This window comes from Chelonia mydas, chromosome 5 (assembly GCF_015237465.2).
Source record: "Chelonia mydas isolate rCheMyd1 chromosome 5, rCheMyd1.pri.v2, whole genome shotgun sequence".
Lineage (NCBI taxonomy): Eukaryota > Metazoa > Chordata > Testudines > Cheloniidae > Chelonia > Chelonia mydas.
The window spans coordinates 13,233,625-13,247,336 of NC_051245.2; the positions used below are offsets into that span (position 1 = coordinate 13,233,625).

The following is a 13,712-nucleotide window of genomic DNA, read 5'->3' on the forward strand; positions in this document are numbered from 1 at the left end:
AACTGCTTAATTAGATTAAAGTCTTTTGAACTTTTAAATGGTCCCAGGAGAGCTTTGATTAGTTGTCCTGGTTTTTGCCCCAACTCTGTTTTTGGCTAGTGTGTAGAAGGGCATTAGTTATTTCTGGGGTCAGTTGTTATGTTTATCACCAAATAAAGTTTCAGTGAGGATGCAACATTTGTGTTTCTCAGGCTGTGATGCGCCACTGGCTGCCTGCTGGAGATGCCTTGCTTCAGATGATCACCATGCACCTGCCTTCCCCTGTAGCGGCACAGAAATATTGTTGTGAACTTCTGTATGAGGGGCCACCTGACGATGAAGCTGCTATGGGTAAGGAGGGAGCTGTTTGACTTTGCAACTCTAACTACACAATGCCCATAGCAAAGATAAAAATACGTTGTTATACACATCGGATGGAATAAAACTGACTAGCTGACAAGCCACATAAATCTCGCTCTGAGTTGGTTATTACATTGTGCTGGCCTTTTCTTTATTTAATTTGTTCCATTACTCTGTTTGTATGGTGCCTAACACAGTGGGGCTCCAAACTGGTTGAGGTCTCGAAGTGCTACCACAATACAATTGTTCAGTAATAATAATTCAGTGTTTTCATGCTGCTGCACAATCCACTTTACCTCCTTATGTGCTAGATGGTCTTGTGTGTGAAACTGTACTCTTTAATTCAGTCCCTGAGAATACATGGGTGGGATGAGTTTGGAGGATGATGGAATCCTGCTGTCCCACCCGAGACATGACGTGTTAGAGGGCTGTGCAAGTACACTGCTCACAGCACCCGCTTGGACTCTTCCACTCAGTTACCCAGGCTGGATTAGTTCAGAGCACATACCCACTTCGTGGAGTTTTGATTTATTAAATCACTTCTTTAGTTGCTGGAATTCATGCACACTCTGGCTCCATATAAGAGTCTTGATAGGTTTTCTTGCCTCTATTCAGGAGGCGCTCTTTCCTGGAGTTGGGTTTGTACTTCAGATGGTTTCTCCCAAGCAGGAATTCCCCAGCGCCCCTCTTGGAGCTGTGGTTATAGCTTAGGCCAGCTGTAGGGCCTTACCCAGCTGCTCCTTTTCCCCAATTAGTCCTCAGGTTCAGCAGGCAGGCCTTCTGCTGTGAATGAGGCAGTATATATGCTGATCCTCTTCCTAAGGATCATTCCAGTTGGCTGGGAGAGAGGAGAGCCGTGTCCCACCCACTCTGCAAGGCTCCTGATCCCTTAAAGAAATGGTAATGGTATGTCCTCCCAACACTAATTCCCAGAACCATTTTCTCTCTACCAATATCTCCTAGGGTCCTTGTATATATCAGACCTCCCAAAATCTTAAAAGGCCACAACATGTGATGGGGATGGGTTGATCTGTAGGCCTCAGCATGCCTAATGGGGCAGACTACCCCCTCACAGTGGGATCATGCTGAAATGTCTTGGTTATTTGTATCAGACCAAACCTGGAGAATCATGATGGGCACCTGCTCCTCCACTTCCAAACTCCTTATGTGGAGTCCCATATTAAACTATCATCACCTGCATCTTGTTCAACATCTGCATGAAGCCACTAAGGGAAACTGTGCATTACCATTACATCAGAGGCAAATGGTGCCATCTACCAGCTATCCAAAGGCTTAGCTGAGATCAGCAACTGGATAAAGAGCAAATGGCTGAGGCTGAACCTGGGAAAGACTGAAATGATGCTTGTAGGGAGAAGGAAGTACTGTCCAGAACTCATCGTCTCTATAATATTGCCCTTCATTGATGGTTTCTTCCCTTAGGTCATGAAGACAGTCTGCAGCTTCAGTGTCCACCTGACATTTCACTGCTTTTAGAAACCCAAATAAATATGGATCCAAAAACCATCTAGATTTGGCAAGAAGATAGCGCAGCCTCCTGTCAGATCTGGACTTAGCCACAGTGAACCAGGCATTCATGACCTCCAGACTTGATTTCTGAAACTCTCTGTACCTACGTCTGAAACAGGTGACCACTTAAAAAAAAATCAGTTGGTCACTAATGTCAGGCAGTCTCCTCTGTACAGAATACTGGCAACATGTCACTTCTGTGCACACTGTGCTGCTTTGGTTCCTGGTGAGTCAAAATCAAAGTTTTTGCCCTCCTCTTCGAGATCTACGTCCAAGTAGGCCAAGTTACATGAGGGACCACCTCACTCTGTGATCTTGGCTTTTCCTGATCTTTTTTCCAGTGCGTTCTACTGGAGCAACGGAACTTGCAACCAGAAAAGTAAAACTTGTGCTTGCAGGAGACAGAGATTTATTGATGATTGACCGAATTGTGGAACTCACACCTGGAAGACATAACGTTGACCACAAACCACCGTGTCCAAAGAGCAGAAACCAAAACCCACTCCTTTGAGCTAGTCTACCACATTATACACCTGCCACACACAAACACAGACCTGTGACCTCTGGACTGGAAAGTAGGAGAGCTGTTAATTATAACTTTAGGCATATTTAATTTTGGGAGGTTTCAGAGTAGCAGCCGTGTTAGTCTGTATTGGCAAAAAGAAAAGGAGTACTTGTGGCACCTTAGAGACTAACAAATTTATTTGAGTGTAAGCTTTCGTGAGCTACAGCTCACTTCATCGGATGCATGGGAGGCATTCACAATAATGGGTACCATATGAAAAACAAGGCTTATAAAGTGGAAGGGGAAGGAAATGCTCAGTAAAGTGTTAGGCCTAGTTTTAAACAGCTTTTGAAGACTCATTGAAATGCATTGTTTTACTGTAGGTGTCAAAAACTGTGATCCCAAGGGCCCTCTGTTGATGTACATCTCCAAAATGGTCCCCACATCTGATAAGGGACGTTTCTGTGCCTTTGGAAGAGTCTTCTCTGGTATTGTTTCCACTGGACAGAAAGTTCGAATCATGGGACCAAACTACACACCTGGCAAAAAGGAAGATCTCTTCCTAAAATCTGTTCAAAGGTAGATGGAAATAGTTTGCTTCTGTTGAAGAATGCATGCATGCATGCATGCAAAAAAAAAAATAAATAAATAAAAAGTCAAGATGCTTGCAAAGCCTATTTTTGGGAACCAGGAGCATTGTTTACTTTTGTCAATGAAAATACCAGATTTGTATGATTTTTTTTGGATTACGTAACAAAATGAGTACCAGAGGGAATGCAGGCAAATAAAAGGCAGTTATAGAAACTTCCTAAGATAAAAAAAGGCATAGTTTCAACAGATATATAAGGATTGTTACCCAACCTCTGTCTTTATAGAACCATTTTGATGATAGGTCGTTATGTTGAGCCCATTGAGGAGGTACCTTGTGGCAACATTGTTGGTCTAGTTGGTGTTGACCAGTTTTTAGTGAAGAGGGTACAATTACCACCTTTGAGCATGCACACAACATGCGTGTGATGAAATTTAGTGTTAGTCCTGTTGTACGTGTTGCTGTTGAAGCAAAAAACCCTGCTGATCTACCAAAACTAGTTGAAGGTCTAAAGCGTCTGGCCAAGTCTGATCCCATGGTTCAGGTGAGTGTTAGTGTTCAGGTGAGTGTTAGTTTTAGAGTTGCTGGTTTTCAGTGAAGTACTCCTGAGGGACTAGACTTTACTCAAAAAGATACTTATTCACGATAGCTTTCATAATCTGACATTTAGAATCTGCAGCCATACCACTTACATTGTAATCATATGAGACTGAACAAGCTAAGCAGGGATGGGCCTAGTCAGAAATTGGATAGGAAATCTCTAAGGAAAACCCAGGTTTTGTAACGAGTAGTATTGGTTATTCATTAGGCAGCACTCTTCCCTCTGATTTAGCACTGAAACAATGTCCCAGCATGATGTTGGCAGTTGCTTATCTTTCAGATGAGATTGTAAAACCGAGATCCTGACTACTTGTCATTACAGATTTTCCAAGTGTGGGGATGTGGGGATGTTATTAGTCTTAGGGTATGTCTACTCTACGAAATTAGGTCGATTTTATAGAAGTCGATTTTTAGAATTCGATTTTATACAGTCAATTGCATATGTCCACACTAAGCGCATTAAGTCGGCAGAGTGCGTCCTCACTACCGTGGCTAGCATTGACGTACGGAGCGGTGCACTGTGGGTAGCTATCCCACAGTTCTCGCAGTCTCCGCCGCCCATTGGAATTCTGGGTTAAGCTCCCAATGTCTGATGGGGCAAAAACATTGTTGTGGGTGGTTTTGGGTACATGTCGTCAGTCGCCCCTCCCTCCATGAAAGCAACGGCAGACAATCGGTTCGCTCCTTTTTTTCTGGGTTACCCGTGCAGACGCCATACCACGGCAAGCATGGAGCCTGCTCAGCTTACCGTCACCACTTCTGTTGTGGGCAAGTCTACTGTGGGGGTTGCTGTGATCCAAGTAGCCAATGCAATCATTGATGTTCTGTTATCAAGGGTAGTGACTCTGGAAAATGTGCGGGCCTTTTTAGATTTTAGGTGCATCATATTCCTGTCCTTTGTCACTGGCGAAGAAGTCTTGCAGCCGTACATTCCAGTCCGGTCGACGTTGTAACACCCCATAACACTTCTGTGGTTGACACATATAACAGCTCCAGGGCTCTTGCTCTTTTGCTTTGGCCGAGGTACCTTGCCCTACCAGAACCTCCAAGCATTCGACACAGAAGCACCTTCAGCAGCTGGGATTGCTACACAGCAGCAGCTCCTGGGTGCCTTCGCAGCAGATGGTGCAGTAGGACTGCTAGCTGTCCTCAACCACGGTGTATGGCTCCACTTCTTCCGCTGCAACTCTGCTCTTCTGCAACTCCGCAGCAGACGGTGTAGTAGGACTGGTAGTCATTCTCGGACATGTAGCTTGGCCGGAGGTTCTGGGAACGTCTTCCCTGCCCGGTTCCTAGCAACTTCCAGGGCATGGTGTACGGCTCCACCGCTTCCGCTGCAACTCTCCTCTTCTGCTCTCCTGCAAGCTTCTGCCTCAGGCTGCTCTCCCAGCCAGCAGCACCACATGGTTGCACCTACCCCTTGCTCCCATTGCTCATTAAGCCTGGACAGTAGTAAGGAGCAGTTCAACTATAGGATGAGCAAGTGCAGAATGGTGGTAGAATGTGCCTTTGGATGTTTAAAAGCTCGCTGGCACTGTTGGTCAGACCTCAGCGCAACCAACATTCCCATTGTCATTGCTGCTTGCTGTGTGCTCCATAATATCTGTGAGAGTAAGGGGGGGACGTTTATGGCGGGGTGGGAGGTTGAAGCAAACCGCCTGGCGTCCGATTTTGAGCAGCCAGACACCGATTAGAAGAGCACAGGTAGGCGCGCTGCGCATCAGAGAGGCTTTGAAAACCAGTTTCATGACTGGCCAGGCTTCGCTGTGACAGTTGTGTGTGTTTCTCCTTGATGCAAACTCACCCCCTTTGTTGATTTTAATTCCCTGTAAGCCAACCACCCTCCCCCCTTCGAAATAAAGTAACTATTGTTTTGAAACCATGTATTCTCATTAATTTTTTAAAAATCAGATAACGGACAAGATAGCCCAGGTGGGTGGAGGAGGAGGGAAGGACAAGGCCACATTGCTTATTGTAGCCATACTAAAAATCAAACTGTTTGAATGACAGTCTTCTGTTGCTTGGGCCATCCTCTGGAGTGGAGTGGAGGGCTGGGTGCCTGTAGCCTCCCACTCCGTGTTCTTGGGCGTCGGGGTGAGGAAGCTATGGAACATGGGGAGGAGGGTAGGCAGTTATACAGTGGATGCAGTGGGGATCTATGCTCTTTTTGGCTTTCTTGCTTCATCATGTCTGTTTGCTCCCCCAACAGACACTTCATCATGTTCGTTTGCTCCCCCATTAGCCTCAGCATCGCGTCCTGTCTCCGCTCTTCGCGCTCACTTAATTCTTTCCTGGCCTCGGCCACTGAATGCCTCCATGCATTAAGCTATGCCCTATCAGTGCGGGAGGACTGCATGAGCTCGGAAAACATGTCATCCTGAGTGCGGTTTTTTTGCCTTCTAATCTGTGATAACCTCAGGGATGGAGATGATAGGAGGAGCGTAGAAACATTCTATGCTCTACAATTCTGGGGGGACTGCATGGTCACCTGTGCTGCTGACTTCGCCACGCTGACCAAACAGGAAATGAAATTCAAAAGGTCCAGGGGCTTTTCCTGTGTATCTGGCTAGTGCATCGGAGTTCAAAGTGCTGTCCGGAGCGGTCACAATGGAGCACTCTGGGATAACTCCCAGAGGCCAATACCGTTGATTTGCATCCACACTACCCCAAAGTCGACCCAGAAAGGTCGATTTTAGCGCTACTCCCCTCGTCGGGGAGGAGTACAAAAGTCTATTTTAAGAACCCTTTAGGTCGACAGAACGGGGTTGGTTGTGTGGACGCAGTCATTTTTAAATCTACCTAATGCAGCTAAATTCGACCTAACCCCGTAGTGTAGACCAAGGCTTAGTGTCTGGCTAAATTAGCATGGGCAGTTTCTACCTGTCTGAATTCCATATACAATTCCAATGTTATGGAGCGCTCTTCATTTCCTATCGTAAGCTATTGTGTAGTTTTGCTGTATGATATTAGACCACCTGCAACATTTCACTGGTGGGTCAGGTGATTCATTGTTAAGTCATTGGGATGAAAGGCACTTCATAAATGTAATGATATTTGGTTAATCTCCACAATAACAGCTATTACTAAGCAATTTTGGAAAAAATAAGTCACAGAATAATCTAATAGAAATTGCCTGTGGAATGTTCTGATTTAAATTAATTTAAGAAAATATTTTTTTACTCTTACACAACTAGTATTTCATGTTCTAATGTATTATTGAAGAGTTGGGTGAGCATATCATTGCTGGAGCTGGTGAGTTGCATCTAGAAATTTGCCTTAAAGATCTGGAAGAAGATCATGCTTGCATTCCAATCAAGGTATAAAAGGCTTCTTTTGTGTCTATATCTGCAATGTACAGAAGATGATTACATATTAAGGATGGGATTTTCAAAGGGTATTTGATGCAAATTGGGCACCTAACTTCCTTAGGCTTCTTTGAAAATACCATCCTAATATCAGACATCTTCATTTGCATAAAAACTTATTTGGCCATGGAAAAATATTTCTGTTACTAGGATTCCTTCTCACAGGATATTTTCCATATTTATAAGTCCTGAGGTTTTTTTCACAGAAAATCTTGGAATCAGAAGATAATGATTCTACTTGTCAATACAGCACAGTTCTTCAGCTGCATTTTATTGTCTCAGTGAAATTAGCAGTCTGTGGTCTGTGTCAGGGAACACTTGTACTAGTGAATGAAACTGACTTTAAAGTCTACCTTGAACAAAATTACTCCTGGGGGAGTTCTGCGCCAAAAAATTAAAAATTCTGTGCACAATATTTTAAAATTCTGCAAAATTCTGCATATTTTATTTGTCAAAATAACACAATATAATCACACCAGTTTCAATTATTTTGATAATTTATTTCAAAATACCTGTCAGCAAGTATGTCTGTAACAATACAGACAAAAAAAAAAGTTTCAGGAAATGTTTTTTTGACAAATAGATTCCTTACTAGGCATATTAATACAGAACTTTGGGTAATTCATTTAAACTACAATACAGAAAAGTATTTTCTGCACCCCTCAGAAGCAGTGCAAAGGCATGGGGAAGCCCTTGTTGTGCCCTTGTGCCCCAGTGTGCCCTTGTTGCCAAGAAGGCCAATGGAATTTTGGGATGTATAAGTAGGGGCATAGCGAGCAGATCGAGGGACGTGATCGTTCCCCTCTATTCGACACTGGTGAGGCCTCATCTGGAGTACTGTGTCCAGTTTTGGGCCCCACACTACAAGAAGGATGTGGATAAATTGGAGAGAGTCCAGCGAAGGGCAACAAAAATGATTAGGGGTCTAGAGCACATGACTTATGAGGAGAGGCTGAGGGAGCTGGGATTGTTTAGTCTGCAGAAGAGAAGAATGAGGGGGGATTTGATAGCTGCTTTCAACTACCTGAAAGGGGGTTCCAGAGAGGATGGCTCTAGACTGTTCTCAATGGTAGCAGATGACAGAACGAGGAGTAATGGTCTCAAGTTGCAATGGGGGAGGTTTAGATTGGATATTAGGAAAAACTTTTTCACTAAGAGGGTGGTGAAACACTGGAATGCGTTACCTAGGGAGGTGGTAGAATCTCCTTCCTTAGAGGTTTTTAAGGTCAGGCTTGACAAAGCCCTGGCTGGGATGATTTAACTGGGACTTGGTCCTGCTTCGAGCAGGGGGTTGGACTAGATGACCTTCTGGGGTCCCTTCCAACCCTGATATTCTATGATTCTAAGCCAGGGGTAATACAGGAGCTGAGGCAGAGGGAAGGAGCCTGAGAGTGAATCCTGGAGGACTGTTGGGTGTGGGTGGGAAAAGTATGGAACAGTTTCTTTTTGGGGAGAAGGGGATTGTTAGAGAGTTGGGAAGCCTCCCCCATGCAGACCGCAGCTGACCTCGAGCCTCTCCCATTCAGTCAGGCACATCTGCCCCTATCGCCATGTGGTCCTGGAGTCCCCCTCCCATTCAGCCCCTGGCTCAATGCTGTCACCCCACTTGCTCCTGAGCCTGCACCCCAGTCTGTCCACCCCACTAGCCCTTCTGAACCTCAGTCTGTGACACACACCCCAACAGCCCCATGTGCCCCACTCTGCCTCTGAACCTGGTTCCACAAGCAGATGAACGCCGTTTCTGCAGGTCAGCCAGGTGTTCTGGCAGCACAGCAGCCTCTGGTGGTCGAAAGGCAGAACTGCAGGACTTCTTGGGTAGAATGTATTTTCGGGGGCGTGGGGGGAATGTGCACCGGACATGATTACTCTGTGTGTGTGTGCGCGCGCGCACACGCAGTGGCATAGAATTCCCCCCAGGAGTACAAAATAAAACCTGCTACCTAAGGCAAAGAAATGATTTAGAACTTTTGTTATAAAAAGGGCAAATAATACAAATGTGGGAATGACGGGACATAGTAGGTTCCTTTTGTAATTTTAGGGTAAAATGTTGGATGTTCACTATTACAATTTTATTGGAATTTATTTGCTACCTCGCAGAAATCAGACCCAGTTGTATCTTATCGTGAAACAGTCAGTGAAGAGTCGAGCCAGATGTGCTTGTCCAAATCTGCCAATAAACACAACAGGCTGTATATGAAAGCTCGGCCCTTCCCCGATGGCTTGGCAGAGGACATAGACAAAGGAGAAGTCACTTCCCGTCAAGAACTGAAGCAGCGTGCCCATTACCTGGCAGAGAAATATGAGTGGGATGTTTCTGAAGTTCATAAGATCTGGTGCTTTGGACCTGATGGAACTGGTCCAAATATCTTGGTCGATATCACCAGGGGTGTCCAGTACCTAAATGAAATCAAAGACAGTGTTGTTGCTGGCTTCCAGTGGGCAACAAAAGAAGTAAGTATGAATAATAGTTTACATGCAGGATATTATTAGATATTAAAAATCTGTGACGTTATCCAAACACCTTTTTAGCTACTGATGGAATATATATGTAACCTTTAGGAAAAGACAACTTATTTATTAGAACTGTTAGGAAATTACACAAAACTATGAACAGTTTCAGCAAAGAACAGAAAAAAAATTGACACTCTGTTTAGATGAACGATTTCTAGTGATTGTAAATGCATGGAATTCCTCCACCCAAATATTAAATAGTTTGTAGTCTGCGAGTGGTTGAACTTTGATTCCAAGTGCAGCTTTGTTGTGAAAACGCCTGTGTTCTTAAAACTTGCATTTCCATGTTGCAATGAATAGTTCTTCTATTCCTTCAGGATATCTGCTCAGTACCAAAAGGAGTGTTCATGACTCTTAAGTTGAAGGTCAAGGTGTCAGTGTAAGCACACTGTCAAATATATTTCCACGTGAACTCCCATATCTGTAAAAACGTTCAAAGTAGTAAAAAGTGACAGTATCAAATCCACCATTTTCCTTTCAATTCTGTAAAAGGTCATTGACTCTCTTGCAGGGTGTGTTGTGTGGGGAGAACATGAGGGGCATTCGTTTTGATATCCATGATGTTACTCTGCATGCCGATGCGGTCCACCGTGGTGGTGCACAAATTCTTCCCACTGTCAGAAGTGTCCTGTATGCCTCTGCTCTTACAGCACAATCCAGACTTATGGAGCCCATCTATCTTGTGGAGATCCAGGTATGTAAGAGGGTGAGCTAGAGGAGACATGAAAGGAATGTAATTGTACAAGTACTATTAAGAAAGTTGCACTTGCTATGGTTTGGGTTTTTTTAGGAAGTTGGTCCTGTTTTCTGAGGATGGTAGAGTTGGAGTTTTGTGTGTCTGGAACAGGGTAGAGTTTGAGCAGTGAGAGCTACATGCATTGGGTTAAATCACACTGTTCTTCATGAACTGCCAGTGCCACTCAGTATAAGCAGCTCTATTTCTAAATATGTCTCTGTATACTTAAACAGCAGTTTTTCTAGAGTTTTGACCTACTCTGTGTCTACACTATGATCTTAAATCAACCTATATAGCCACCAGGAGCACTTCCACCAACTGAAGAGGGGCAGGCAGCAGCCCAAGCTGGGAGCCTGGGTGGCAGCCCAGCTGGGAGCCGGCTTTCTTATCAATTTCACAACTCCGACATAAGGAACACAGTGTCTACATAGACACTAAGCACTACGCCTCTTGTGGAGATGGAGTTATGTCGGTATAGTAGGGCACATACATCGGTGGGAGCAAGGCTATAGAGTAGACATTGACATAGTTAGGTTGACATAAGCTGCCTTTTGTCGACCTAACTCTGTAGTGTAGACCAAGCCTAACACTCACTTCTCTTGATTTGTTTTGGGGAGAGGAAGGGTTCAAATTACTTTGTTTGGTAAATGCAAGACCTCAGGAAATTTCTATTTGTACTAAAAGTATGTATTACTTTCTACAGCAAAACACATACTGGTTTGCCTTTTTTTAAAAAAAAATACCCCTCAAGTTCAATGCCTGCCATAATTTAGAAATGTGTAGTGGTAAAAATCCCCTACCAGAAAACACTCTAACAGTAGAGTTGCTTGAATCACATCACTTTCCCGCAGTCCCCCCAGCCAAGTGAGGGCATTGCAATGAACAATTGGATCTGCTTGCTGTGGCTACTGCTGCAAAGCCGTTCTTTTTAGCACCTGTAGTAGTACCTTGACTGTTTTAACATAGCGTTATCAGTGTGTGTCAAGCATTCTTTTAACTAATTCCATTTACATATTTACCTTAGTGTGCATTTAGTTTTAGACAAATGATGGGAGCCCTGCCTATCACTGATCTGCCCTTTCACTAAAAGACGTAGAGAATTATTATTCTGGGGCAAAAAGTGAGCAGAAGTTCTTTACTGAACACACAACCTTTGGACAGCACTGCACAAACATATGCTGCAGTGTGGTCTATTGCAGACACAAATGACATGCTGGGGATTGTACAACCCGAGTCTGGTGCAGAGGTTGGTGAGGAAACGCCTTGGAGAAGGGAGGCAGGCACACATAGAGGTGGTTCCAGGGTGGGAGAAGAATCCAAAGAGATTGTCTGGTGCTAAGTTTAGTGCTGCTATCTTCAATGACCAAGCCACTGCTATTTGTATGTAACTTAGTAACATTTTTCTTCATAGTGCCCCGAACAAGTGGTTGGAGGTATCTATGGTGTGCTGAACAGGAAACGGGGCCATGTCTTTGACGAATTCCAAATGGCAGGAACCCCGATGTTTGTGGTCAAGGCTTATCTACCTGTAAATGAGTCTTTTGGTAAGGAGGCCATATTGTCTTTAGCCAACTCCTTGTACCTTCCTTAAGTATGTCTGGATGGTGGGGGAGGGCTTCCAACAACGTGGCTGGGAGTTAATGAAATGGGAATTCTTACATCTGACTTCGTTCCTGGTGTTTTTTGCATCTTCAACTCATTGTGCTGACAGGCAGCCTTCTCCGCTGGGCTTTAATGTCTTCTTGGCACCCTGTGCGGACACATGCAACTTACTCTTCCCAGCTGAGGACATTCCAGGGTGACCAGGACCCTACTTCTGTCACTAAAGATATTTATTAAAAGCAGGATCTTATGCTCTAGCAAACTTGTGTAACACAGAGCTATACCAGCTTACCACAGCCGAGGAGGTAGCCTGATGTTTTAAACCAATAACCCAATCTACATAGCCTTACTGATTAACTTGATATTATATCCCTTTCCTTTCACTGCCCACAACTTGTCAATTTTCAGTGTGCTTTTTTTTTTTTTAATATATATAAACTGAAACTGCCCTTTTGCAGTGGGGATGTGTTTAGTAGTGAAGCTGGAGGCTTTGCCAGCTGTGGGGCAGGGGGACAAGGTAACAGATGGGCTTTTGACATAGTGTGAGAAGCACATTAACTGGATAGTTCTGCTGAAATTATCAATATGAAATGAGTATTTAAAGGATCATCTTTAGATTTCAGAGTTAACATTGTAAGGAGACAATTAACACATCAGAACTATTGTTTGTGTCTAGAGATTCAGACAGACAGTACATGGGTTTCTTTGTTTCCTATTTGGAAGGTGCTGTTTGCAATCAGAAGTTTGAACTTTTTCTAATGATAGGATACATTGTGGAGGTTGCATATTATTCTGCAGCTTGAGCATCTTGTAGAAACCCAAATGCTGAAACAGCTGCTCCTAGATTTCCTTGGTATAGGTAAGGCTTGTCATTCTCAGCTGAGGAACTGAAGCTGTTCCAAAAACTGATATTTTCCATACAGCTCATACTAAGTTGCATTCCCAGGAGTACTGATATCGCAGTTGGGAAGGAGCTAGTCACATGGCTGAATTGCTGCAGCTGGAAAAGAAAAAAGGAGGCAGTCGTTGTTTGGTGAAGAGGGAAAGGTGAAATAAGTCAGTCATCCTTCTTTAATAAATATACTTACATCCAAAGTAGTTCTGATGCATGTGAATCACTCATCTAGGGAGAAAGGGCAAGATCCACAAAGGTACTTAAAAAGAAAAGGAGGACTTGTGGCACCTTAGAGACTAACCAATTTATTTGAGCATAAGCTTTCGTGAGCTACAGCTCACATCATTTAGGTGTGTCTGCCATTCAGCTGCCAGCTGCGTTTCTGCTGATGTGCATGTATAAAAGCCAGCAGCAGTCCTGACACTGGACTACAGCTCTTGCTGAAACCCTGCAGTTTTTCAGGCTCGTGTTCTTCACCTATCTCCCCATAGGGCCTGATGGTATAGGCACTCTCAGAGCACACCTGTGGGGTTAGCCCCCATCCATGAGACAGGTGTGTATGTCCATAATGCACAATAATCCAGGAGTCAGTGTACTCTCACCTGTGATGAGGGAGTAAGGTTCAAGGACCCAGCAGCGATTGAACCTGACTTGCCCTCAGCCCAGGTGAGTACCCTGCTTGTAATGGAGGGGTTCTCTTCTCCCCCATCCACCTAGTCTTCTTGGCATTTCACTCATGCCTAATTTAGGCAGCTCCCCATTCAGCTTGCTAGCTTCTGCGGTGCTTAGGTCTCTCCTGTGCATCGTACAATGAATACGGGTGCCTAAGTTGAGGCTGAGATTCCACCAGGAAGTTAACCATTGCAATACAGTTACTAGTCGTTCACTTGTAATTACAGTTAGGTGAAAAGTAAACAAGAGGTTAATGTGCTCAGTTAGAAACCTGGAAAAAAACAAAATGGTAAACTTCAGGGTGGTCAGTTTCCCAGAGGTTGTAATTGGGACAGCACATGTACAGCACTGTACCACACAAGACTTCCTAG

The 13,712-nt window shown here is 44.2% G+C and overlaps 1 protein-coding gene across 1 annotated transcript in view; it reads left to right on the forward strand.

Annotated features, from left to right (window-relative positions):
- The window catches only part of LOC102944271 (elongation factor 2-like), a 36,324-nt gene that overhangs the window by 21,058 nt on the left and 1,554 nt on the right, over positions 1-13,712 (forward strand). Inside the window, 8 exon segments of the mRNA XM_037902478.2 lie at positions 192-330; positions 2,755-2,950; positions 3,247-3,341; positions 3,344-3,504; positions 6,755-6,877; positions 9,023-9,376; positions 9,948-10,130; positions 11,584-11,716. Coding sequence (XP_037758406.1) covers positions 192-330; positions 2,755-2,950; positions 3,247-3,341; positions 3,344-3,504; positions 6,755-6,877; positions 9,023-9,376; positions 9,948-10,130; positions 11,584-11,716 — 1,384 coding nt within the window.